The sequence below is a fragment of the Eleginops maclovinus genome, chromosome 5, assembly GCF_036324505.1.
Source record: "Eleginops maclovinus isolate JMC-PN-2008 ecotype Puerto Natales chromosome 5, JC_Emac_rtc_rv5, whole genome shotgun sequence".
NCBI lineage: Eukaryota > Metazoa > Chordata > Actinopteri > Perciformes > Eleginopidae > Eleginops > Eleginops maclovinus.
Genome location: NC_086353.1, coordinates 8239555 through 8266375, shown reverse-complemented (window position 1 = coordinate 8266375; position 26821 = coordinate 8239555). Strand labels below are relative to the sequence as shown.

Genomic DNA, 26821 nt, shown 5'->3' with positions numbered 1-26821 from the left:
TAAAATGAAACCACAAACTGACGTGTGAGACTTTGACCTCATATTCCTGTTTTGATCAACTGCAAATTCCCTGGAGCCTAAAAATATACATACCAAATGTATTGTACAAAATACTATAAAAATAGAAGCAGCTTGTGACTGATTGCTTTTAGCTAAAGCATTGGAGACTGCTGTCAACTGCAACATTACGTCTGATATTCTCTCTGCTTTGGGAGTCTGGAGGCAAACAGGGAAGTTCTTAACCTCTGTGACTGGGGTCAACCCTCTCCAGTATGTGCCTGGATGCTGGGAAAGGCAGCTTACTGCCATACTTGGATATCCTGTCTGTTCTTAAAGGTTGAAGGCCCCCTGCTTTATGAAATCTTGCCTTTCCTTTCTGTGGCATTCATTTCACTCATCTTGCTACAACGCCGGTCTTTTCTCAAGTTAAATTGAGTCAGTGGAGTTTTCCACATCACTCAAGGCTGAGATGATGAAATGAAGTACACTTTATTATTGGCCGTGTGATGAAGGGTTTCACAATTGTCCCAACCAAAGAACATACATAGGTGTTAAGACATTTCCTATTGAACGGTACTTACTGCGTCCCAAACTCCAACACAGGGGGCTGGAAAAGCAAGGGCCTCCCATTCTCCTGTGAATATAGAGAGGAGCTGGAGGGAGGAAGAAAGAAGAAGAGGAAAAAACAAAAGTCAAATAACTGTCATAACATTCAAAATGTTAAATATGAGAGGAAATCTTCAGCTCTAGACTAGATTATGGTTTAAAACCCATAAATGTAATTTATTTGACTTAACTACCAGGATAAGTTTGGTAAAAATAAATCCTTTGTATCAACAGGTGATATTTCACATAGGGAGGAACCATTACCACAACAAATATCAACACTGGGTTCAGGGTTATAGATGTTTAACTAAATGTGGTAAATGTAATATTGTGGTGAGTGGTGTAGCACGATGACAACACATACACATGTTGTCATTTAATTGGCAAAACGCCATTAACTGGCAACAACCAGATCTGCCAGAAGATAGAACATTTTGAAAGAGATAAGGCTAAGTGGTAAAAAGGCAGGGTACATTTATGCTCCGTACAATGAGTTGTTCCTGTGCACTATAAAACACTCCTTAAAAAAAAAACCATACAGCTTGAGAAAGGGGCTTGTATTGAATAAGTTATGAGTTGAATGTTCGTCACCCACAGAACACAGATCTTCATGTTATCTAAAAATCTTAGACCAACGTAACAGTTATGTAAACAGTCTATAATATGTTGCTTTGCAGAGTATGTCGGAAAGCCAAAAAAAGCAACCAACCACAAGTCGGGTAGAAACAGGAAGCTCTCTGCTTTAGTCTTACTCCAGCAGCTACTTATGGAGCTCTGCTGTGTTTTTATTGGTGGCTGTGTGTGTGACATCCTGTGCTAATGAGCACTGAGAATGGGCGCCTTGAAGCAGGGCAGCTGATTTTAGATTTAGTGTGAGTGTCTGTGTCTGTGTCTGTGTCTGTCTGTGTGTGTGCATGAGTGAAAGCAAGACAGGACTCAGTTGACAGAAGACTCACAGCTGATGACCAATAGAAGCAAGCAAGTGGAAGATCTACAGCTCAAGAATCTGACTGTGTTCACATGAATTTCCTGTTTATGATCAGGTTATTGGAGGATCCCGTTTATGTGTTTGCACATGTAAACACAATCCTCCCCGATAAGTCCTTGCCTTGCTAGCATAAATATAAACGAATACTGACACATTGCCAGGCTGCTGGGACACATCCAATAAAGCAACTGCTAATAACTGTAAGGAAGCAGCTGTGGGATTTGTTTAAGAATCTAAAGCTAAATTAATTAATCCGTTATTGGACCTTCCAAAAACACTAGGACACCCTGTGAAGCTGCTTTAACCTCGTATTCTAATAGTGCCCTGCTCTCTGCAAGGATTTACACATTAAGAATCACATCCAAAAAACCCTTAGTGTTTTAGATCATTTATATAGATGACGGGAGAAACAGGCAGTGCTTTTTGGACTTCAAAGATAACAAATATGTATGCATAACATGGAAAAGTACAGTACACAAGATAATGTAATAAATCAAAATGCTCTGAGTGGGTATTCTCCATCTAATTTTCAAATTTCATTTACCAATTTGCAATGGTGTGCTTTAATTTCACTGAAATAAACCTCCCTAAACATAAAACCTTCAGTATTAATTCTATAAATGACTAAATACTACAGCCGAGGAAAACAGTGGGAATTTAAGATATAGGGTATCAGATGATTCTCTCCTGTAGACAGTTTTGATAGAAACCGATGACAGAAAGGTCAGAGTGGTGAACAGACTGTTTTGGTTAATGTGGTTAGTTATTAACAGGAAAATGTGTTGCTACTGCTGGGAGACAAAAATACAAGGTTGACAAACAGCACTGTTGAAATGTATTGGATGAATCAGGCTCAATTAATCATGTGAGATTCGGTAAAATCGGTATGAAATGTAGAATGCATAAGAACATTTCATTCTGCAGAGAAAAAGCTAAAGATGTCAACCTAGTAAAACTACTAACCCTCTGTGTCAAAGCTCTACTTGAACTAGATCGATCTTTGAGTGGCAGTTCAGAATCAAGTCAATTTAAAAGAAGTAAAAATACAATCAATAGGTGCGTGTTTCTTTTGCTTCAGTGCAACAAACATCAAGATAAGAATAGAAAGGGCTAACTCATCCACAATTTACTTCAGGCTATAAACTAAGTTAGAATCCAAAGATGGTAATAGAAGCACAAAGAAACCAACTACCTCTAAGACTTTTCCTTTGCAGATACTAATGTTGTGATGATAGATGTCTTTTGGCAGCAATGGGTAATGAACAACTGGGCACAGAACGGGCAGAAAAAAATACCCCAACTCTAAAATATCCCATGTTCCCACTGGACACCCACTGAGTGTACATGCATTAAAATAATTATATTATCTCAGATCAATACATTTCAGACTGCTGCAGAATTCACCAGCCAAACCTCCTGCAGGGTATCTCAGATAATTAGGGTCAACTCCGGGTTAAGTATAATCTGATTAACACAAGTAGATCACACAAAGCACTTAAATAATGTGGAAACGTGAATTGATTTGCCAGTTTGAAAAGGGATGCAATTCCCACAGCAAACCTAATTCATTTAATGTGTTTTATTCTTCATTCTAATCAAATATTTCACTGTTTTGGCCAGCAGCTAGCGAGACATCAGCATGGAACCGGGTGAAAGATTTAGTGTCTTGCTTGTTTGCTACCATAGGATATCAGAGATAAGCATTATTAATGAGGGACTTCCTATTTTTATTTAAAAACATTGCTGTTAATAAATGATTGTTTCTGCCTTTCACTATTCACACACACCCACTTTTGTAGTAGTCATAACCATTCATTGACCTGCCCTTAAGCCCTGAACTGTCACACTTCCCCATGGTTTAACAAATGTGAAATTGATATTTCACTTTCTATCCCCCGTCTGCCAATGATAAGAAATGCAATTCTACACCACAAAGAGCTGATCAGCGAGCTGGCAGTGGTGTTTGACTTGACATCGAAGACACTCTACACTCATTACGTAACGTATGATTCCCCGTCATGGTCTCAGAGTTCTTATCGCTTGTTAATTCATGACTTTTCAACAAGTTACCCTTACTCTGTTAGTCAAAGTGGAAAAATATGTGTCTCTTTGTGAGTTTATGAGGAGTTGAATGTAAATGGAAAATGAGTCTGCCTGTGCAGAGTGGTTGGAGACCGTTGATACAGATCTGGCAATGTTGTTAGCCGTCAGCAGTTCGTACAGCACATTTATCAGCCATTTATCTAAATTAAAGCAGATTATTACCGTGATCAGCACTAAAAGACTGACTAATGCAAGAGTAAAACTACTTTGTTTCGATATCCAAAAGTCAGATAAAAAAAAAAGTGTAAAACTGTGTGTACTGTATTATCTTAAATGGTAAGGTGTCATATTTCTGTGCGTCTTTAAAAGGTGGAGCAGGGCATTTACCTTCTCATATGTTTCAGTCACTCAGTTTTCTCTGAATTCAACAGCAGCTGGCTTTATAGAAAACTCAGCCTCCCAACAAGCATGCCACTGAGCACTAGTCCAAGGGTTCTGTCCACAGCCACAGTACAAAAATAACAAGTTATGTTTGCCGCTATTTGATCCCCTGGAACTAACTCAAATAAAGCCAGTGTTAGCCGTGAGTTCAGCCGTGCTCCAGGGGAGAGGTTAGGACCAGGGGAGTGTTTAGGTCAACTGATGTTCACAAGCAACAAGGAAACAATAGGAGTAACAGTGAAATCAAAAACACATGTGCGACAGTGTGTACACTATGCCCAGGGAGATATTGTCTTTACCAACAGATTAACGGAGCAAAGACTTTACTGTACTGCAGATTAAAGTAAGGAACAGCTCAGACATTTTGACCTAGACCGGATTCAGACAGAGATATCATTAACCTCTTTATCTACAGTTCTCTTTGCTCTTCAGGCTGGGCGAGAGTGATGGCAGGCCTGCCAAGTGACTGATAACCCCGACACGAGAGGCCTCACAGCGCTGGAGGTCTCCAGGTCAAACTGCACTACCGAGCCTCCTTTGCCGCTAACCTCCCTAAACTAAAAATAGCTATATTCCCACACTGTTCAGCAACAGTCGGCTGCATGTGAACCAGATGAACTTTATATCAAGACCGAAAGCATTTCACTCTTAAGTAGTACTACAGCGGTAGGTTGCACTTTCATAATAGTGCTGCATTCACAAAAGACAAAAAAATTAAAAATTAAAGCAGCAAAGATCAAAATATCCTTAATACCATCCCAACTGCTAAACAACCAGTGTTTCATTCGGCACCACATGTTTGAAAAACATTCTTTCTGTTACATGTGTATTCTGCAAGCTTAAGTTAAGATATGTTTTTATTTCATTCAGACTTGTTAAGACAAGTAAGCCAACATACAGTTGTTGTTGCTACAACTGCTACATCTTATCATGTTGGTTTACATAATATAATGGCATTGCAATAACCCAGTATTAAAAGCTATCACTAAAATCCAGCAGAGCAAATAACTTGCACAGACAAGTTAGCCAAACTGTATTTTTTCCAGGTAAAAAACAAAAAGGCCAGGAGCAACTGTAGGACGGGCTGGGCCCTTTACGTTACAGGCATTGCTTCTCTCCAAACATAATCAAGAGGCAGAAGCAGGCACAAATGCTAGAGTGTATAGGACTTTATAGAACTGTTGATTCAGTATCAAGAATAACATAAGGATAAACAAGCCTAAATATCCCTGTTTCGTGATATTGAATGGTTGTTTTTCCAGCATTTTCCAGACAATTTTCTGGGAGAAGTACAGCTGGGAACGACAGACCTACTTTCCTTTTTCTTTCAAGGAGTTCTAAAATTAGTCAGGAATTTGGTTCTGTGCCTCCGTAATGCACGCCCCCCAAAACTCTCTCCGTTACACACCCCCTCACTCACCAACATAAACAACACTGACTACATACAGGGGCAGACTTTTTTAAGCCTTTTAGGAAAGCTTGAGTGGTATTAAAGTGAAACCACACCTCATCATTTGCCCGTGTGGATGAAAAAACATGGCACCCTACAATTACAGTTGAATTCTGCATATCAAATAAACCATTAAACAGAGCTTTACTTTAATTTGAAGTTTGTTGAATGTGTCCACATTAAATTAAAACTTCTCTATACATACCACACAATGTTTCTCTGGTGATGGACGGCTTGTTTTTCCATTTGGTTGTTCACAAACCAAACCCACGCTGTTTCCCTGCTTTCATTTTGTCTTACAGTATAATTCTAGTCTATACTGTACACAGAAAAAACACTTCAGTATGATGCAATCGGAGCACTGGTTTGGGGTTTGTTGGTAGTTAAGTGGAAAGGTCTCTACATATTCCAAAGTGCCATTCATGAACAGGTGGAAACCTTTCATTAACTCCATACAACGGATTCTTTTAAAACAGCTGAGAGGAATTGTGTCTTTGTCTAACCAATGTTTGAACTAGCAAAGTGACATGGTTTACTACAACTTGTCATCTAGAGTTGCTCTCATGAATGTGTTTATTGTACTGCATTTCAAAAGTGTGAACAAACCCAGGGAAGAGTTTCAGTTTTATGCTGCTTCCACAGAAGAAAAACTGCTTACCTGTCTTCCAATGGAAGACCATCTTTTCGTCGCTCATTCTCCACCTGAAAACAAAATAAAAATACACTTTAGTCAATATTGTCAAAACTGCAAACTGCAACCTATTTATTCCACATTGACACTGTGGCCTAGAAAGAACCGCATCAGGAGGCTCTGTGGGAGGCGAGATTGTGGGTATGCCAAACTGCCTTCTGGGTATATATGATTTACAGAACCAAGAGGTTTGATGCCAGTAATACACAATCAACTCCTCTGGTACGTCTGTATTTGCATCTGTATTTCATTTTGTGAAACTTCAAAAGGTTTTATTTTGCCTAAACTGCTGTAGCTACACGTGTCAGACTGTGCATGCAGGATTACTGAATGAATATCGCCTCTCTGAAGATCATTTACAAAAAAGTAGTAATAATGATAATCAGGCAACAGTGTTGATATGATTGGTAATTGTATCTTCTACATAATAAGCCATTTTTATTAATTGTTGTGTTAGTAGGATTGGAATAACTCCTACAGGATAAATATATTATCTGTATCCTACAGATATTTCAAATGAGCAAAGGAAAGGGACACAGAAAATCAAAAATGTCTTTACATTACTTTGTAGTACCAACAATGCTTTTTTCCAGAGTACAAAGCATGACAAAGCACACCCATAATGAAGACTTGAATCATTGGAAATCAAATCAAGTTACACAGAACCATGTGTACACATTGAAACTATTGCCTGAACAGATTACACTGTGCATGTCAATAAACTGCATGTACCAAGTAAAGGGAAATTTAACCAGCAACGCACTCTGTAGTTTATTTACAACTGACTGAGCCTTAGTACAATGGAGTGGCTTGGATAAAACCCAGATGTGTGTAATAAAAGGGTGTAATCTTTTCTGCAGTTTCATAAAGAATCAAAGCAAGCCTGCAAAATAAGACCCAGTACCCTACTGCATTAAAACAATGATCATAAACAGAGGGTTCAATTCAGTTCCCTCTCTACTGAACGTGGATTACTAAATAAGTGATAAGTGCAGTAGGTGATGTGCACCATGCATGGCCTACAGAGATAAGCTGTGTTCTCCTCAAACACGGAACATACAGTTTCCATAGGAACAAGCGGGAGCAACCTCAGGGCTCCATGATGATACTGATTTGCCAACCAGTAAAGATTATGGATTGTTTCTACGGCGATAGCAGCAGACCCTTAAATGTTGCTGGTTATATTAAGCCATTGTGGGTAATTCTGCATATCAAAGATCATGGTTTATGCAGGATTGGATTGAATCTATTCAACATATAATATACATATATTTACATTTTCTCAGGCACATAGTACACAAGACAATTGATCCTATAACGCATACTACAATATAACAAATACAAGTATTCTCTCTATAATCTGTTGTTTGACTTTGCAAAAGTTACAGGTTACAGCATGAAAAGTCCCAACTGATGGTATGCTTGTGTTATTCTGTATCAGATCCTGCAATGCCTCCAGCACTTTTAAAGCTTGGCATGATAATGGCTTAAGTGACTGAGACAAAACTGATTTTTCAGCTGATTAAGCACAACAGTGACAGAACACATACTGTTGAAGCAGGTGAGCCATTACAGAACAAGGGGGTATTCAAAAGCAGCCCCGTTTGTAAATCGTTGCAGCGATTTTAAGATAAAAGCAGGGATTTAAAACATGTGATAATGTTCTGTATCCTAAACACAGTAGGCTTTTGAAACCTTAAGTAATCTAACAATCACTAGGACTGGAGGATACCTATTTATACTTCCATTCAATCCAAAAGCATGATCCCTATATAAATCCAGAACACTAGTCACCGTTTACAAAATAGTATGAGGTGAAGATTGAAACAATGACATGCTGTAGTTTTCCACACAACATCTGCTTGAGTATGATCTCTACTTCCTACATTTTTACAATGCACTTTGGCACATGACGCTGTATTTTCTGCCTCAAGACTTCAATGTGCCTGCAGCAACATACATTACGCTACTTAACCAGCTGACCACCAGCAGCACTGGAAAACAGATAAAAGACATCCATGTCATGCTCTATTTCACATGGCCTATGTAACTGAGACAGTCACTCCATTCACTGGTGCCTATCTAAACATGACACCTAACAATGTCAATAACATCTGCCAATTGGTCTGCAAGGTAGAGATGAATGGAAAAAAACTCTGACATACCATACCTATCCCCTTTATTTTAAACCATCGTAAATCTTTAATCTACTGTAAGACATGTCTTCAACAATGAATTATTGCCTTGTGTTATCTTTCGTCTGGGCATGTCCGGGGTAATTATGGTAGGGTACATATTGCAAAATAAGTATTTCAAATACCGTGCGAAAGACACTAACGAAATCTCATATCATCAAAATCTGATTATTCTGAAAGGCTAACCCCGGTTTATTTAATGTATATAATTATCTAATTTAACAAAAGGACCTATCATTCATCTTTAACAACAAATCTATGGTGTAAATGTATCATTGTTTTTACTTACTTCAAAGCAACCAAATGATCAACTTTATTTCCATCAGCTTACCAAAGACTACAGAAATGCCACACCCCCCTCAGGTAGTATTTTTTTTATTTTGAAGGCTAACCCCGGTTTATTTAACTAAATAAACAACTAATTTTACAACAAGGGCCTACCATTCATCTTCAACTAAACACAGACTTTGCTTAATAGCCAAATCTATGGCATCATTGTTTTTATTGATTTTCAAAGCAACCAAATGATCAACTTTATTGCCATCTGTTTACAAAAGACCGCAGCAAACGCCACACCCCCCTCAGGTAACATGACAGTCAGCTGGTGACCCCATGACAGGTTATCACTTAGCACTCAACTCCTGCAGTTTGGGTTTGTCTTGCTCAAATTACATAATCATCTCACCACTCACACAAATCATAAGGAAATTGTAACACGGATCCTAAAAATAAAATAAAAACTCCACTAAAAGCATCATATACAGACTACAAAGGTAGGAAAAACTATTTAAGTAGTGTGAAGGAAGTATCTGCCAAGTAGAACAAAGACTGTCTCGCTGCTAACATGCTCTCAGTGTGTACTAGTGACTGAACTCCACAATGGACACTATGTACAAAAGAAAATAAGGAGGAGCCACATGGCAGGTGGCCTCCCGCTCTGGTTTTATTTTATAGTTAAACAGTGGGTATTATGTCGATAACTACAAAACTTGCACAATAGTATAGCCTCATGGTTGTTTATGGTCACTAACAATGCCTTAAATAAACAAATAAATATGCACATCTCAACTAGCTGCAAATTGGAGCCAAACACAATAGGGGTGCACTACCCACACACGTGCTCATGCATCCTGCAGCATTATTTTGGGGTGATCTGTGTTTTGCATACACATAGTCATAATAATCTTCCAACTTAAACACACAGCAAGAATAATAAAAGGACTACCTGAAGTTGGACGAATGGGTCTGCTTCCTCTGGTTGCCAGACCTCGACCACGCTGGTGGACAGAGCTTTGTGGGAGCAAAGAAATAAGATCATCAGTGAGGTGTAGGTTTGGAAATGGGGCAACATGTACAATGCAAACCGCTGCGGATGCATTTTGTTTAAACAGTACAGCCGCAAACTGGCAGACGAGGTGATAAAATACTGGTAATACTGGTAAATAAATAAACGGAAAAGGCGTAGATGATAACCCTACAGAGAAGTGAGGAAATGACTTCGCCTCGGCTGGCTCACAAAGGCTGTTTGCTAGCTGTATCATTAGCAGAACGGCTAGCTCGGTTGCTAACGAACTTGGAAAAACATCTCTGCTGCTGCTGCTGCTGCTGCTGCAGTACACACGGCTATTTACCCGTGTAGGGTTACATAATTCAACAATATGTAGCTTTATTACAGACACATCAGTACCTACTAAGTGTCCTGTGTAAGACCTGATAAAAGGTGACTTCCCTCTCTGAACAAGTTGACATTTCGTTTAACCAAACAGCAACGGGAACTGGCAGCTAGCATGAACTAGCAGGCTGACAAAACATTAGCTCTGTCAGGGTAAAGAAAAAATCATAATATGCTTTCTTAAAAATATTTTTTCGAAAATTGTATTATTTCAAGATGTGAAGATAATAAAGCTTGTAATCCATACCCAGTGTATAAGTTACTGTCAAGTCAGTCTAGCTCAAATTAACGATATAACATTTTTTCATTTTTTGCCACGGTCGTGTTAACGTTACACCCCCGAAGAGGAGAATAAAGGTGAGCACAAACCTTGCAGCTGCGCCCCTCCGTGCTGTACGCAGGGTAAAAGTAATTGTAGTATTCCTAATAGTATATTGATCCATGTTTTCCTGTGACAGTGGCTGCGTTGTTGGAAGTCCTGAAGCCCCGCCATGCTGCCCTCTCAGCTAGCAGCCTACTTGTGTGTTTCGCTGCGTTGGTCTTTATTTCGCTCGCTGGAAAGCAGCAACAGCAGCAGCAGCTCCCTCCCACTGTCCCTCCCCGGTGCTCACACACACGTTGTGCAGAGAAGACACACACCACTTACACTAGCAACAAGACTGTTTACGTGTCTGTTGCTGAAGGTAAAACCATAGAAAGGTGACACAAAATGCAAAGATATACATGTGCACATACACATAGGCTTTTGGAAAGTCACTGAATAGCCAGAGATGTGAGGTTCCTTTATTTAACTTGAATAGTTCTGTCTCATGCTTACTTCATACTTCTACCCAGCATATTGAAATATTGCACCTTTTCACACTTGCACTTGTACTTTAACACAATTGATTGAATTCATAAAGTTAACTTGAATATTTCCTTTTCCAGTTACTCATATACTGATAAAGCACTTTTGACACTTTCAGTTAATTTTAACTTAAGAAAAAACACATGAAAGCTGATACTATTCAGTACTAGAATAATTATCTACTTGAGTATTTCATGCTATACTCAGTGGTGTAAGGTAGCTACGTACTTTTCTTGAAATGCTACACTTAATCTAAGATTTTCACACTAAATTTACAATTTATTTCCAGCTCATGCTACTTCACACCTATAATCAACCACATTGTTGAGGGATATTAAACATAAACTCCAGTGAAAGTACAAACCATTAGCTTCCAAATATACTCAAACTGCCATTAGTAAAAGTACATGTTATATATAACAGTTTGAGGCCCAATAATGTCGTTTTTATACTTGTTGGACTTTTTCTTCATTGTTGTACTGGTACGTTTATATTTATATTATTAAATATGTATACATCTGTATCTACCTTACCTGATAGAGCCTTTACGCTAACCTTACATTCAAGACAACCTATTCATGCATAGTGTTATAAGATAAGATAAGATGTACCTTTATTAATCCCTGTGGGGAAATTCAGTGGTTTAAGCAGCAACAGATAATAATATATCATATATATAATTAGGGCCTGTTATTCCATTGTTGAGCAATTGTGATGATAACACGTTTAACTCGTCTTTAAGTGAGCGACAGTGAGGTAAAAACTATGCATGGCCCTCCAGGAGAGCTTTGACATTCAGTGTTTTGGACTTATGAATCAGTCAGGACAGGTTGGGCAGGTACACACATGAACACACACTCAGGTTACTCTTCTGTGGGTGTGTCAGCACCACCTTACAATGCTGCAACAAGGCATTTAGAAAAGTTATTTTGCAAGAACATTGCTCACCAGTGGACTTCCAAGTTGCTATGGGTTGCCACAATAAATACACAACATGTGAGGGCAGACATTTGAATCTGCACATTGTTTAGTTTTAGATTACCTTTAGAATGAATAACTGCACTTGCATTAGGACGCATTATCAAACATAAACTAAAGTGGAAACTCAGTAGGCTATGGTCAGATTGCAAGGATAGATATATTGTCACATAACATTTGTCAACTAATACTAACTACTCTTCTTTAATGGCTTACAGATAACTTGAATTTAGCAACATATAAATAAAAAAGCAGGTAATGATCAACAGAGAACTTACTGTATGCTTGCCAATCAATCATCTACTGGAAAAAAAAGTAAACTGATAAGACAGGATGAGCATGGAGCACATTTAAAAAAGTGAAGTCAACAAACGCAGACACATTGGTTTCATCAACTAGGTCAGTGAGTTAACACAGACCTGACAACTACCTGTTTTGCATCTGGTTTGACAGAGGACAGAGGGGGGACATAAGCAGGGCAGCAGTCACTCTAGACATGTCAAGGAACACTGTTCCTTTTTTGGTCATACAGAAAGGGAGTGTGCAGCTCTGGAAAATGATGTTGTGCTTTTGTGATAAACATTTTAAATCTCAATGTTTCAGTGGCAATTTATTAACACAAATTAAAGCACAAAAATAGGATGGTGTTAATACATTTACTTCCACTGTACACAACGTTGTAGAATGAATGCGACTGCAGAAAACGTCTTGTAAAACTCAAAAGGACATTTTATTTGTAGGAAGAGAAAAGAGGTCCTCGTAAAGTAAAAGTACTTTAAATATTTACATCACGTTAACATAACATATCCCAAACACATTCCGTAGTTTAAATCCCCCACTTTTTGTGAACAAATAGGACTGGATGTAGCCCAACGCTTTTTTACTTTCATACCAGCAGAACTAAAACTTAGAAAGAAAATCACAATCATTTGATTCCACAACATCTGTTTAAGGCATATACATTAGATAATAGGATACACAGATGAGTTAAGGGTTCATTCCTTGTCCATCATCAACTTAGGGCTCTCAGTTTCCATGCAAACAGGTGTCCCAAAAGTCAGGGTGGTAGATTGTGTTCATCACAGAACCCCTTCACCCTTCAGGGCCACTAATGGTTAGGCTGCTCTTCTCTGGTTTCACCAAAGCAACGTATCGGCTGATAAAGTACATCTGCCACAGCAAAACTACTGATATCCACCCTTAAAGCCCACCCAGGACTTCCATATAACTCTGAACATAAACTAAAACTGCTGAGACCAGTTATACTGGCTTCAAACATAAGCCTTTGTTCCCCGTTTGTGCTATAAACTCCTGTAGAAAAGCTGGCAGTCACTCCATGTAGTCAAAATCCTCAGGGATCCCAAAGGCTTTATTAATGCGGCTGTCATCAAAGTTGAACTTCTTCTTTGTCCATGACTTGATGGCAAAAACATTGTCTGAAAACAGAAATAAAATCTTAGTACAATGAGCGCCGACTATACTGATGCAATGGCCCTTCCAGTGTCATATATAGTCTTTTAGATAGTTTGAATTATGAGTTGACTCTTGGATTGGAGAATGATGGTCGAGTCCAAGAAAAAACTACCTATCTGTAGCACTGTTCTGACGCACAAACTCTATGCTGTTTTTGATGAAAGTTGAGGTATTTTGGAAGAAATGGTGATTTTACTGTGAATCTGAACAGATTATGTGGGGAAATACAGAACATTTCAACTACTTCTACTTCAGATTCATAACAACAGCGTAGATGTGTCACTGGTTGACTAAGAAAATCTAACAGCTAGCTGTATATTAACAGCTGTTTTTAATCAAGATCTTAAGTCAATAAACTCTGATTCATGCTATTAGTAATGCCTTTGAGTTGATTCCTGTAAATCACTGTACTCAAGATTTAATCAGATCAGAATATACAGCGAGTCAAAGTGCAAGTGATGAACTGTGTCAGGGCTTGTGTGCGAGTCTCTTTGTGTGAGTGTGTCTCAGTGCGACGAGGCTACAGGTTAAAACTGTGAAAAGTAAGGCTATAGCCACAGGCAATTCAATACATGAAGGGGGGGTTGTTACATAAGCCCTGCAGGAGTCTGTTGTAATAAGCTGAAATAACGGCAGCTATATGTTTTATGTAGGAGGAACACAAAGATTCAGACACTTTTCCAGCAAGCCTTGTAGATTTGGTTTTTATGTGTTGTTTTTGTTGAAATGCAACAACAGAGTAACAGCATTGTTGACTACAGTGGTAGCATGTGGACCTCCGCCAAGGCCAATGGTGCTTTGACATGCTCGTTCGTTTGTCTAATTCCCCAGGTTTCGAAAGAGCAGGGCATAACAGAAGGAGATGTGGAAGTTGGGAATCCACTTGAATGCAGCACAAATGCCCTATTTCAAAATGTTAGGGAAAGTGAAACATTAGTGTGCCCATGCCACACACTTTCATCTAGTTTGTACAACATTGGACCAGTAGTTCTTCTGTAATCCCGACAAACAGACAAAAACAGACGGAAGATCTGAGAGCAAAACACAACGTCTTTGGTAGCGGTAAAATCCAGCTGATTGAACAAACTAAGGAAATTGTGCTTGTAACAGGACAGCTGCGAAATTTACAGCTTGTAGTAAAGCTTGTACTTGGTCTAAGAAAGCTGCTGTACATGCTTCTGTGGGAACACTTCATGAATCCTCTAGTTCTGTCCACACCCGATGAGGGAAGTACAAGCCATGGAAGAGGCACATATGACTCACCGTGACTTTAAAGGAGTATAATTCTATGGAAGTAAAGACAAAATGTTCCAACAAAAACCGACACCGTGATTTGAAGACCGGTTACAGGCAATGTTGATCCTAAAGAGTCAAAACACCACAGGTCCCGCTGGTGACCATGTTCCCCGAGGGTCAGCCGTCTCCAACGTTACCACTGAGGTCAATGAATGCACACAGAGAGCCTAAGTGTTGACTGCAGTGAGGTGACATGCTCCTTACAGCTAGACTGCTCTAAAGAGTAATCAATGGAAATAAACCTCCCACTGGGACCCCTCAGTTATTTCTGAGCTGAATATCCAGAGAAAACTTTCCGTGATAACAGTATTATTGTTGTTGAGTAAAGTGTCAATTTATGAGAAGAGGAGCTGAACATATATTGTTTTAGGTATTTCTTAAGCAACTACTCAAATGTGAGGATTTGATGGTTATTTTGGGGATATACCAAATATTAACCTGATTATATTTTGACTTAAATAAAAATGGCAATCTGAAAACGTTTTAAAGAGCAAAGGATGAGCATTGTGTAATCAAACAAATCATCTGCTGATTTGATTGTAATCTGACCATAAATTGCATCCCTAAATATAATTTTTCATATCCATTAATCTGTCTGAAAATGTTCTTGATTCAACCACTGGCTGGTGTATAAAACATCAGAAAACAGTGAACAACATGTCATCACAATTTCCTAAAACCCAAGGTGATGTTATCAGGTCCAAATTACTCAGTTTGCTGTCAGTAAAACTAGCTTTCAGAATCTTTGCCAATTATTTTTCTGTATTTACATTATTGCAGCTCTATTCTACTTGATAAATGTGCATGTGTTAAAAAGACAAGATGACTCACCTGTCCACCTGGAAACAGCATCTTTTGCTAGGACATTTGACTTTCCTGCAAAACAAAAAGGTATAATCAATATGTGCGCTATACCTTATTCTGGCAATGTGTGTTCAGAGTAAATTATTGTTTATACTGGACAGAATATACTACCTGCAATCAATTCAAATGTAATGGGTTCTTTAGTGTTATCGGGTACATGTATCATACCTCTACTGAGTCAGTTATTGCTGAAAAAATACGTCATGTGTGATTACAACTTAAAGACAACAAGTGAAAAACAAAGCAAAGAGACCAGATTACCAAAGAACCAGGAGCTATACTTAATGATGCTGTATAGAGACTACAAGAGTTCTGTTTCAGAGAGAAACAGTGTTCATTTTGGGTTGAAATTCCTTAAAAGTGTTTGTTTTGTAGACCATTGCTTGTTAGCAACCCTTGCACACTGTGCCAATGTGAAATAAGCAATATGGACTAACTGCTTCATGTGAACACCCAGCTGACATGCTGTTGACCTCAGAGTAGAAAATGTACTGCACATCTAGTAAACTCAATAAATCTGTCACACAACTCTGAACACAAGACAGAAAATACTGGGAAGATAAATGAAGGTTGGCACTAAACAATTTCCTTTATATAGGAAAGTGTGGTTGGTGAAGTGATGGTTGGATTGCTACGGTCATACTGTATGAACAAGTGGTGGGGTAAGATACAATCCAAGTGGACAGCTTAGCCTAAACCTCCCCTGCAGCTGCAGCTAGAAGAAGTCCATCAAGAAACCTGATGTAGATCTGAGCAACGTGCTGGGATTGTGCTCGAGAAATATTGAGTGACCAATAAAAGTGAATCCTGAAACAACAGCAGGTAACATCATTACGTTTCTAGAAACCTGAATAATTGCTTTTTAAAAAAACAACAATTCTGGGCTGCTCAAATCCAGCAAATGTGCTCAGACTACAGCAGGTTTGGCAGATTTCTCCTTGATTAACCTCGAAGAAAATTAGAAGAGTGTTCTGCTTCAAGGACTTGAACAGTAGCAATGTCATTGACTGTCAGCAACGATCATTTCAGCATTCATTGAGATTGAAAGGATGAAAACAAACATTAATAGCCAGAAAAAGCAGCTGCAAGTGGGAGGGACTAAAATGTCTGACTCATAGACCTGTGAATGAGCCTGCATTTGGCTACATGACTAATGTTCTACTCTGCTTATCTGAGCCAGAAACAACATGGGAGTTTGCTACAACCTAGGAAGGACAACAAAGAAAGAGGATCACACTGAAACAAAGTTTTCCGTTGGTAAAAAGGTAATTAAGAACTCCAGAAACATCCTTGAATCTGTGCACTGTTGTTGTTCTTCAACATGCCTGTAAATAAGCTGTTTGAATTCATGTCCAACTGTATGCCTCTTCATACTGTGACATGCCTGTGTTCACTCTCACGTGTTTTTGCCCTTCCCTTGTTTTATTTTTTAGCCCCACCTTTTGCCACATATGCTTATTGGTATCTTTGGGTGTGGTCACTGTAAAACAATTTGACATGACAGGTGCAACCTAAATACAAATGTTGATTGTCAACTTGTTGCCACTTAAATGTTTTGTGGTAATGACAGCGAGCATGTATGACTGTGCTTCAAATAATACATTAAATAGGATAAGACACTTTCGACACAACAAATACAGTCTAATATATGCAAATGTTGGACTTAGGTGGCGTATTGGTTTCTATCATTTTAGCAACCACTGTCAAATCATTCGGTCTGTGTCAAATGTGCTCAGGTCATCTAAAAGAAAACCAATATCAAATAATTAGTACATATTATATATTTGGGGTCGCTTACATGTGCACACAGGTGAAATTAAGGAAAATTGTTGAGTATTTTTGTATTTATTATTCAAAATCTCAAATACCCATTCCTCATATTAAAGGGGTAAGTGGTCAAAATGTATTATTGTTTGACCAGTGGCGCTTGAACACATCACTTAAAGTACAGAAATATTATTTGCAAAATGTTTTTCTGCGGGAACAGGTCTGAGCCCATACTGCAAGACGAGTCCCAGCCTCCTCAGCAGTAGACAAAACATAAAGCCACAAAGACATAGAATTAGCTCTCTGAGCATAACTCAAGCTTCACTGACGGGAGATCGTTATCAACGCTCTGTGTGTGTGTGTGTGTGTGTGTGTGTGTGTGTGTGTGTGTGTGTGTGTGTGTGTGTGTGTGTGTGTGTGTGTGTGTGTGTGTGTGTGTGTGTGTGTGTGTGTGTGTGTGTGTGAGGTTATAAAAGATGAAGATGAAAGAAACGCAAACAACACAATATATATAAATGTATATATACAGTTAATAACTGTGCAGTATTTACCTGGCTGCTATAAACCTCAGAGTGCTTTCTGAGGTTCATTTTTGTGTATTTTGTAAATTGTGTGCTTCTCGTACATGTGATATCATTAATCTGTTTTAGGCTCTTTCTGCTGTACAAATGAAAATTTCCCATCTGTGGGACGAATAAAGGTATTCTGATTCTGAACAGACGATTTAAAGTAAGAGGAAGCTTCTCTTCTCGCTAACTAATGGCTTTATCTGTGGAATCTCGTGCTTTTAAGCAACTACCACTACTGTGCACATTCAAGTAAAGCAGAACATGCACAGAGGTATGTATAGAGATAGATGAGAGACTGAACTTTCACAATAGCCTCAACTTACACGGATGATAAATTACAGGTAATAAATATGAGGAGCCCATGCCTCTGGATATAAAGATAAAATGATATTTCCAAACAAGTTCATACAAAAGCCTCAATCACTGAGGGGATCAATTAAACTTGATTAATATGTAGGCCCTGGAGTCTATATAAACCTTCTGGAAACAAAAAGAAAATTCATATCTCTGCTCCATTGGCAGACAAGTTCACACAAACAGCCTAAATGTTTTATCAACAGCTCAATATTTCAAGATAAAAAATGCAGTTTTTCTTCCCCCGCTTTTCCTGGGGTTGCGATCTATAATCCAACAGCTGTTGCAGTGATTAGGCTTGGCAATGCATTTATCACAAGCACCAGAGGCTGAGCTCCTGCAAAGTCTCTAACAACGTGATCATGAAGTTCTTTTTCTTTCATTTCTCTGGGCTGGGAAACAAATGTTAAAGGAATGGGTGTATTTCCTGGGTTTTAGCAAAGTGTAAAGAAAAGTTGGCAGAGCAAAACTGTAGTAAAACATATCACATTGGCTTTTCTCCTTTTTAGGCAGCATTTCAGACCATAGACCGCAAATGACTCGGATCTGTTTTTTCAGAGTGAAAAGCACAATCACACTTGTCTTTCCAAGTGTGATTGGGGCATCATATGTGGTCCTAATTCAGATACAGGTCTTATTTTTATTTAAATATGACCCGATTCAGCACTGGCGGGAGTTACTCATTGAATGCAAACATAGAACTCTTGTTGAGAGGCATTGACATTAACAGATGTAGAAGGCATCGTAACACTTTGGATGTAATCCATTCAAGTTAAGCCACTACTCTGGGATCTGACTCCGGCTCATTTAAAAAATAATTTGTGCAGCAAAACAAAAAAATCTGATCTGAGAGCTGAATTTGGTCTTTTGCCCTAAATTCACTTTCTATTTACAGTCAAATTAAGAACCTTTTTGCAAAATCCTCTGAGAAATGTAGCCATGATTACATAAATGCAAGTACTGTGTTAAATGCTTACTATACTGGACATTCATCTTCAACTTACATATAAAACTAGTTGGTAGATAATAGATATTTTTGGTCATAAGTGGGTCAAATGACCTTAATAGTAAGAATGCTCCATAAGTTATTTTAACTTAAACTCCATTTTTATTTATCTAAACCAACCAAATTCCCTGATTTTGAGCAAGGAATGATTTGCCTGCATGTCTCTTAGTTTGCCAGTGGAAGACTCAGTATTAATGTAATGCTGAAGTGGAAAAAAACAGCAGAAGTAGGTGTGCAGACTAAGTGCATGCTTGGTGTAACAATGACAGGTGCAGGTAAACGTCTGTTCGGTTTACACATCTCACATGTACATACATAAGGGAACACACCCCCTCAGCTGTAACAAGAACTCAAGGCAGTAAAGGATTTTTGCAATACCACTAATGGCTGTGTGCATTGTGGGGACATATTATAGAAGAGGTGTGTCAATAAGTCATGGCCAGTGGCGTTGCCTTTGCCATAAAAAGCTTTTAACTCCAAACCCTTCAGAGCTGAGAGGTCAGAGGTCACACTGTTCATTTAGAAGGCAATTAAAACGGACAAGTTTAAGACCTGACCATAAACGCAAAGGTGTGTGTCTCAGCAGGAAGCGGCTCACTGTTCACACGTATCGTTTTGTATCTGCATGTCACCAGTTTGTGGTTCCAGCCGACGGTTAAATACTGACATCAGAGTGTATTTCAAATGCTTGAGCGAAGACCACTTGCAATCAAGTTTTCACTTCCTCGTTCACATTTGATTTTAACCGTGAGAACCGTGACCCTGCAGCGTAACAGAATAAATGAATGTGTGTTCTCAGCAGTGGGACGGCCTCCTTCAACCAAAACCTGCACAACAGTTATGAGACACAGACAAATGAACTACTTCCCTCTGTGTTTGGGAGGATTTGCAAATACACGTTCATATGACATATAAATGTGGTCCGTCTCCGTTCATGATGTAACTAAAGAACCCAAGCTTCTCTTTAATTTATGTGTACTTATTTTTAACACTTCCTGCTTATGTTGTTTTTAGCACTATGAGTCAGGGGTTTGGTTTACTGGAACAGTTTTCATGAATGTACCTACAGTAGGTCGATGATGAAAAATGTACAAGCTTAAAAAAATGTCTTCACACTGTATCTTAGTCTTATTTTTATCACTACTATTTGTGATCATTTGTGGGAGGCTGCACTGAAATAGTCCAGTTCCTAAGGCACAACTCTGTATTCATTATGGGGTGTGAAACCAGCTCTCCAAGTGGTCTGTTTCTTAGACGTTGACCACTGCTTCTCTTATTATATAAAGATCATTACTGAATGTAAAAAAAGCACCATCTGCTTTAATAAGCCACCTATAGGAATCACGTCTCCATATTTTTTAAGTGGGTCTATTTTTAGACCAACAACACTATTTAAACAGCTCTGTTCACACCATTTTGTGAGATACAAGCTGTACTGTCAGACAGTTCTATTAATTGTCAAAAGCTCACACAAATAGATATTAAAGAATACATACATGCTGTTAAATCCAGTGCCAACAATTGATTTAACCTTAATTTACACAAGAAAATTCCCGTTCCACGTTCTCCGTTGCCTACATCAGGAGTCGCTACATGCACTCAATGAACAGTTAAACAGAGGCTTTTGTTGTTGCTGACTTAACATGTTTAATATAATCTATTCTAACATAACTTCTGGTGAATCCCCAGCACTCTGACATGGTCTAGTACATCTGGAGTTTCACTGAGTCACTTTATGATACCGGATTGTATTACGTTTTACCGGAGGATAGATTTTTCCATTCATTGATCATAGGTGACCTGATTGAAGTTAAAGGCTTAAAAATAAAAAGGTTGAAAAATAAAAAGAAAGCAGTCATGTTGCGTCTGTACTCACTCATCTCCTCGACAACCTCGGGGTCACATTCTCTGTACTTCTCGAGCTCGGCCTGCAGCTGTGTCCGCTCCTCTCTCAGAGCCTGCAGTTCCTTCAGCAGAGCGCTTCTCTCCTTCTACACACACACACACAATTTGTGTAATTCACATAGATTCATTATTATTTAGAGCACATTTCATTCACAGAGTACATCATGGTTTCGGTAAAGGGTTTTGAAACATGTGAAAATGTCCTTACTGTGTCTTGACGTCCTACTTTCGCTTTTTCCACCGCTTTCTGAACAGACTCTTTCCGCTGCTTTGCTTCAGAAATCTGGGAAATTAAAGAGTCTAACATTAAGCATAAATTAGGCAAATCTACCAAAAAAAATCATGTAAACAAAACACATTTTCCTGTGTCTGACATGAAATAATAATATGTATTAACTTCCAAGTGGGGAAACAGTTAGTGAGAAAAAACATAAATGTCCTGACTGATAACAAACAGTTAGCACATCTTTGACAAGAGAGCAGACGCTAATCTGGCCTTTTCGGCTTTTAAGCGTTTTATAAACCCTCCCAAAAATCTTAGTTTCCTATGAATGCTCACCAGTGCATTAGAGGCTAATGGTTTATTGATGGTAGAAGCTAATTATGTTGTGCATTAGACTGTCAAGGCATGCTATGGTCTGAAAGAAAGGAAGCGGGGTTGCTATTTGTTTGTAAATAACACTTTTTCTAATGTACATTTCAGAGCTGTCACTTTATTATAGTCATGATGCCATACTAACATTTTCATTGTTGTGTAAATAGATAAGATAACTCCACTTTCATTCCACACTTATTATACTGATCGTAATCCATGTCTGTGTAATGTATAAATGATATGTTATTATTTGGTGACAGATTGCGGCTCTACATCATTTAACTTCTGTTGTAGAAATCTGGAGGCCATCACTCTCCGAGGAGTCGCCACCCTCACACCATCTGCCCGCCATGCAACAGGAGGGGGAGCGCAAGCGACGGCGAGAAACACAAAGACGAGGAGTGCTACTTCTCCCAGCAAAGCCACCAAATGCAACATGGGAGAATCTCAGAGCTTAGTTATTTATAAGGCTCATTAGTTGTATTTTCTGGCAGGATTTCTCTGCTTATTGTCAATATTAAAATTGAGAAAATAATATGAAACGACAACATTACGATGAGGAGAAATCCATTATAATTTATCTTCCCCTCCTTGTATTACCAGAAGCACCTTCTGGGCCATGCTCGTCAAATGCTGACCTCATTTGCTGTAAACTACAGTAAGCAGAGTCTTCTCGAAACACAGACCACAAAATCTATCTTCTCCATTTATAGAAAACTTGTTTTGATGGAGAAATCTATCATCATCTCTTGAGAGATGCTATACATAAAAGGCATCTGTACTGTACAAAGCAAGATGTTCTCCATCCTTTCTGTTTTGTTTTGTAACATCTGCAGCTTTTGAGTTTATTTAACACCGAGGGTCTTCACCTGGTTTTGCAGATCCTCCAGTTTGTGCTTGCGAGCGTGCAGGGCCTTGCTGGGAAAGGACCAGTAGTAGTTGGATGTACCCACTCTCTCAGAGTCCACCATGTTGTCATCCACGAGGCTCTGCAGCACGTCCTTCACACTCATGGGAGCTTAAAGCAGAACAGAGAGAGGAAAGCACACCTCCTACATTACACATCCACACTGCTTCACTTTCCATCATTCCTCTGCCGCTCCAGCAGCTATTTGTGGACGACTGATTTATAGGTATGATTGTTACAAGATGAGAGGACTTCAGGTGATGTTCTGATGTCAGGTATAACATTGCATTCTACTGAGGTTTTAACAAATACAAGAAAGCACCAGGTCTCATTTTCCCTTTTGGCGATGTGCACCACTCGAATGCTCGCACATCTTCACCCTCACATCTGCTGCCTATCAGGTCATTTTAAGCTTATCTGAGAGAACATTGCATGAGAGGATGTAACAGTAGAGGAGTCCCTTCTTGAACAGTGTCAGCGGTGAAATGTGAAACTCCCACACGTTTGCTTGGCCGCTTCACCATGAAAACTGAAAGAGCTTCTCTGCCGCGTTAAGGGCTGAGCTGGATGTTTAACAGGAGCAAAAATAAAAACGAGAAGCGAAAATGAAAGACGCTGTGGATGGATCAAACAAACTCTGTATGTGCATGACTTCAGTCCTTTGTCTTGTTTCTGTTCATGCGATTCATGCGAGCGTTTTTGCCCTTTATCCAACTTCTGCTTTTAATGGTTACCAGTATTTTATAACCACTATTTATTTAGAGTAGCTGAGATCACCGCTTTGGCCTCTTTTCTCACGTTCCCCCACCCCTTCTACAGGAAAATGTCCCCATAATGCAGATCTCTTGTTGCCCCCTCCCCCCATCACTCAGTAACTATATCATGCCCAAGTAAGGGGGACAAAAACATGTGCTTTTAATTACAGCAACATGATCCAGTTCCTCCAGATTAATGTTGCGTCCACCCACACATACACAACTCAGCTTTGTTCCTCTGCAGCTCTTAAAAATGCAAGATTGTATTTCTTACTCATAATCTAAATTGACAATAAGTGTTTCGTTGAAAACTAAAAGCTTTCAACGGTTCTCCGCACTGTGAGATTGCTGCTGTAGATAACTCTGGTTCTGCTTATGCAGACTAAATACAGTTAAGATGGCAACAGCTAGTCCTGGTTGCCATGGTCATGTTGCAAGCATGTCACCAAAATGTTTTCAAGACTGGATGGGAGCACAGTGCCTGTTCACACCGACTGTATTGTCTTCGAGATAATCTGATATTACTTTTTAAGATAAAAGTTGGTATCCGTGCATGTGATACCCCATGTATGACTATTTTAAGCACACTTATTTGTATCTTTAATAGTTCACCTGTCGAGAACATTTTGAAAACAAAAATGTATTTTCTGCTGAACTCAGAAACATTGTTAGATACAAATTCTTGCAAGTTTTTTTTAAATTATATTTGGTATTTACTTTAAATAATCTAAACTGTTGATGAATCTTTTGTTAAGTCAAGTATACTGCAACAATAAACAGCTCTGTTCTCTGTCAATTACCTATTTAATATCTGCAGACTGGATGAAATATGAAGTCAACATGCAAAAACAAATAGGAAAATATGAGAATAATCAGTTCCAACAGTTTTATGCTTTGCCATTGGAAATCCCTCGAGTGTCTCCTGTGCAGACTCAGCTCTGGGATTCATGTTTTTCTTTTCTAAAAATAGAGTAATGTCTCCACTAACCTTTATATTATATAATATTGAATTAAAAACCAGCAAGGGAAACACATATAAGAGCAAACCCAAAAGGTACCATACCAAGTGGTTGCTCAATACTCACTTATGCCTTTTGTCTTCGGGGCGATCTTCTCAATGTCTTTCAGCTGAAACACATCTTTCTGAGGGGAGAAAACATTGAAGACTTTTTAGTTTTATCATGGTACAGTAGGAAATGGAAACAATTTAACATCTATCTGCAACCTAATTTAGTGCTCAAATGTTTTTAACACTCACATTAAAGCTTTATGTTGAATACTATAATAATTATTATAACCAATCAAAATCACATTGACTACAACGACTCAAATTGTACATTTTCTTTATTTGGCTTCAGGAAAAACAATTTTAATAATGATGCATTAGATATTGTTGGGCCAGTCAATTTAGTTTTGATATGTATGTGAATCAAAGAGATTAATAATTTGTTATTAGTTTGCATGTTGGCTTTCAGCCTAATCAATATGAAGGATAATAAATCAATACTTTTCAAATAGTTTTAAATCCAATTCAAATGCATAACAATACTGACTAGTGAGTACAGTGATCAGCTAGTTTAGTGTGCAAAGTGCATTTAACTAAAAAAGGAAATACCGAGGCCACATATTATTGTTGATGTTGTCGGTATTTTTCTCACCGTTTCAAAGAAAATCTCCATCATACGACTTCTTTTTTCCTCCAAACTGAGTCCTTTCTTCTTTGACTGTAACAGAGAGTTTCTTGTAACAGCACACCTAGTTCATTTCAGCAAAAACAACATATATGCAACTATATTACCCTGTGATATAAGAAAACTACGCAGTAAAAACAGCCTCTGTGATTGATTAGATCCTATTTAGCAAGGATCAAAACATTAATATGTAATCAAATATATATACCGTTTGCAGTACTGCAAGACATTCAGGTTTAATAAATGCTGGTTTGGCTCTTTATCACACAGGTCAATGCATCAACTTTGTTTTTCTGCTTTGTATATGTTTCATATTATTCTACCATTTCTTACTGCTATGACAAAACTAAGGCTATTTTACCATGGGTTGTTTTAAAAATGAAAGTGCAGCAGCTCACTAGCACTGTCTGCCAACAAATCTGCATATTATATTTCTATTTAAACTTTGAATAATAGAGGAAGAGCATGTTGTCATAGCTTATCCAACCCCTGCTTTTCAGTTATTTTATAGAAAGGGTTACTGGCAGACCGCAATAGACATACATTTTCAGTGTGTTTTATTTATTTAAATAAAAATAAAATCAATCTATATGTGTTGTTGTAATACAGCTTCCGGGCACCAGGGGCAGCACCGAGCAACAGTGTACCCAGCAGGGAAGAAGAAATTATGGATTTTACAAGGTTTACGTTTCTACAGGCTACTGGAGGATAACCATCAGGTCTAGTTTTTATTATTTAACACGTTATTGATTACAGTCTATTGTGCACTGCCCAAGGATGTATACAGAGAACATACACCCTCATAATAAGGTGTGTTAGTGTGATGGATCACTAGGAGAGCAATGCACAAAGTGCTAGAAGTTAGCACTAAAAGGTTCACTTTAAGGTTATTGTGCTAAGTGTATTAATCCTTAGTTTATGTTGCGATGTAAAACGCTAACGGTAAACTTGGACAGGTTGTTTCCGGTTAGTAGCTAACGCTGATGTTACCGTTAGCTGGGAGTTGGCTCGGTAATGCTAACCTGTAACGTCCCTATGAGCACTAGCAATTAAGATGTAACATCTACTTACCATTTTGTAATGTTACTTGTACCCGTCACGTCCACTGACAATATGTTTATCCGTACCAGGATGTTATAAAGCGCTATGGTTATGTCACTAATCCAGAAAGAAAATCTTCCAACCAGTACTGAATTTCCCGCGGAACGCTGTCATGGGGTTTATGATGCCTTCGTAGCTCCTCGTAAATCTAACATTAAACTGCGATGTACACCAATCAAATATATAGTTATTGAGCTTACTTGTTTTTTTCTTTAAGATACAAAGCAAATTAATTTTTTGCTAAATTTACTGCTGTTAGAACCAAAAAAGCGTTCATGTTTGCCACTGTTTCTGAACGTTTGTGTCGTGTTGTGATCAGTAATGTTTATTTCCGACTGCATAGAAGGCAGCATCATTATAAGGGGGAGGAACGATGTTGTTTGACTTGAACTCGTGATTTTCTGACGCCCTCTACTGTCTAATAAAAACATTGTTAAAATAAATATATATTTATGCCACCTATTATATTAAGAAACGTTAGACGGTTCTTCTATCCTTTCCCTTACATGTTGTTACTTGTTGTACAATTAATTTTTATGCTAAAACATATATTTACTGCAACTTTTAAATTTAAATATAAATAAAACTGCCATTCCCGCATTTACAGATACAGTATGACAAAAAATC

General features: G+C 38.4%; 2 protein-coding genes across 5 annotated transcripts in view; both read right to left on the bottom strand.

The window, feature by feature from the left end:
- Positions 1–10637, bottom strand: part of tmem131l (transmembrane 131 like) — a 29114-nt gene extending 18477 nt beyond the window's left edge. For all 4 annotated transcript variants that reach the window (XM_063883616.1, XM_063883617.1, XM_063883618.1 and 1 more), the window contains exons 1-4: positions 10456–10637; positions 9640–9704; positions 6187–6230; positions 582–653 (exon numbers count right to left, since the gene is read on the bottom strand). In XM_063883616.1, coding sequence (XP_063739686.1) covers positions 582–653; positions 6187–6230; positions 9640–9704; positions 10456–10579 — 305 coding nt within the window. In that variant the 5' untranslated portion in view covers positions 10580–10637. The remainder of the gene's footprint in view (positions 1–581; positions 654–6186; positions 6231–9639; positions 9705–10455) is intronic.
- Positions 10638–12502: 1865 nt separating this feature from the next.
- Positions 12503–26356, bottom strand: mnd1 (meiotic nuclear divisions 1 homolog (S. cerevisiae)). Its single transcript, XM_063883620.1, has 8 exons — positions 26165–26356; positions 25061–25126; positions 24488–24545; positions 22610–22758; positions 21354–21428; positions 21117–21231; positions 15512–15556; positions 12503–13347 (listed from the first exon to the last, which is right to left on the bottom strand). The coding sequence occupies exons 1-8, from the start codon at positions 26165–26167 to the stop codon at positions 13241–13243; spliced, it is 618 nt and encodes a 205-aa protein (XP_063739690.1). The 5' UTR covers positions 26168–26356; the 3' UTR covers positions 12503–13240.
- Positions 26357–26821: the final 465 nt, after the last annotated feature.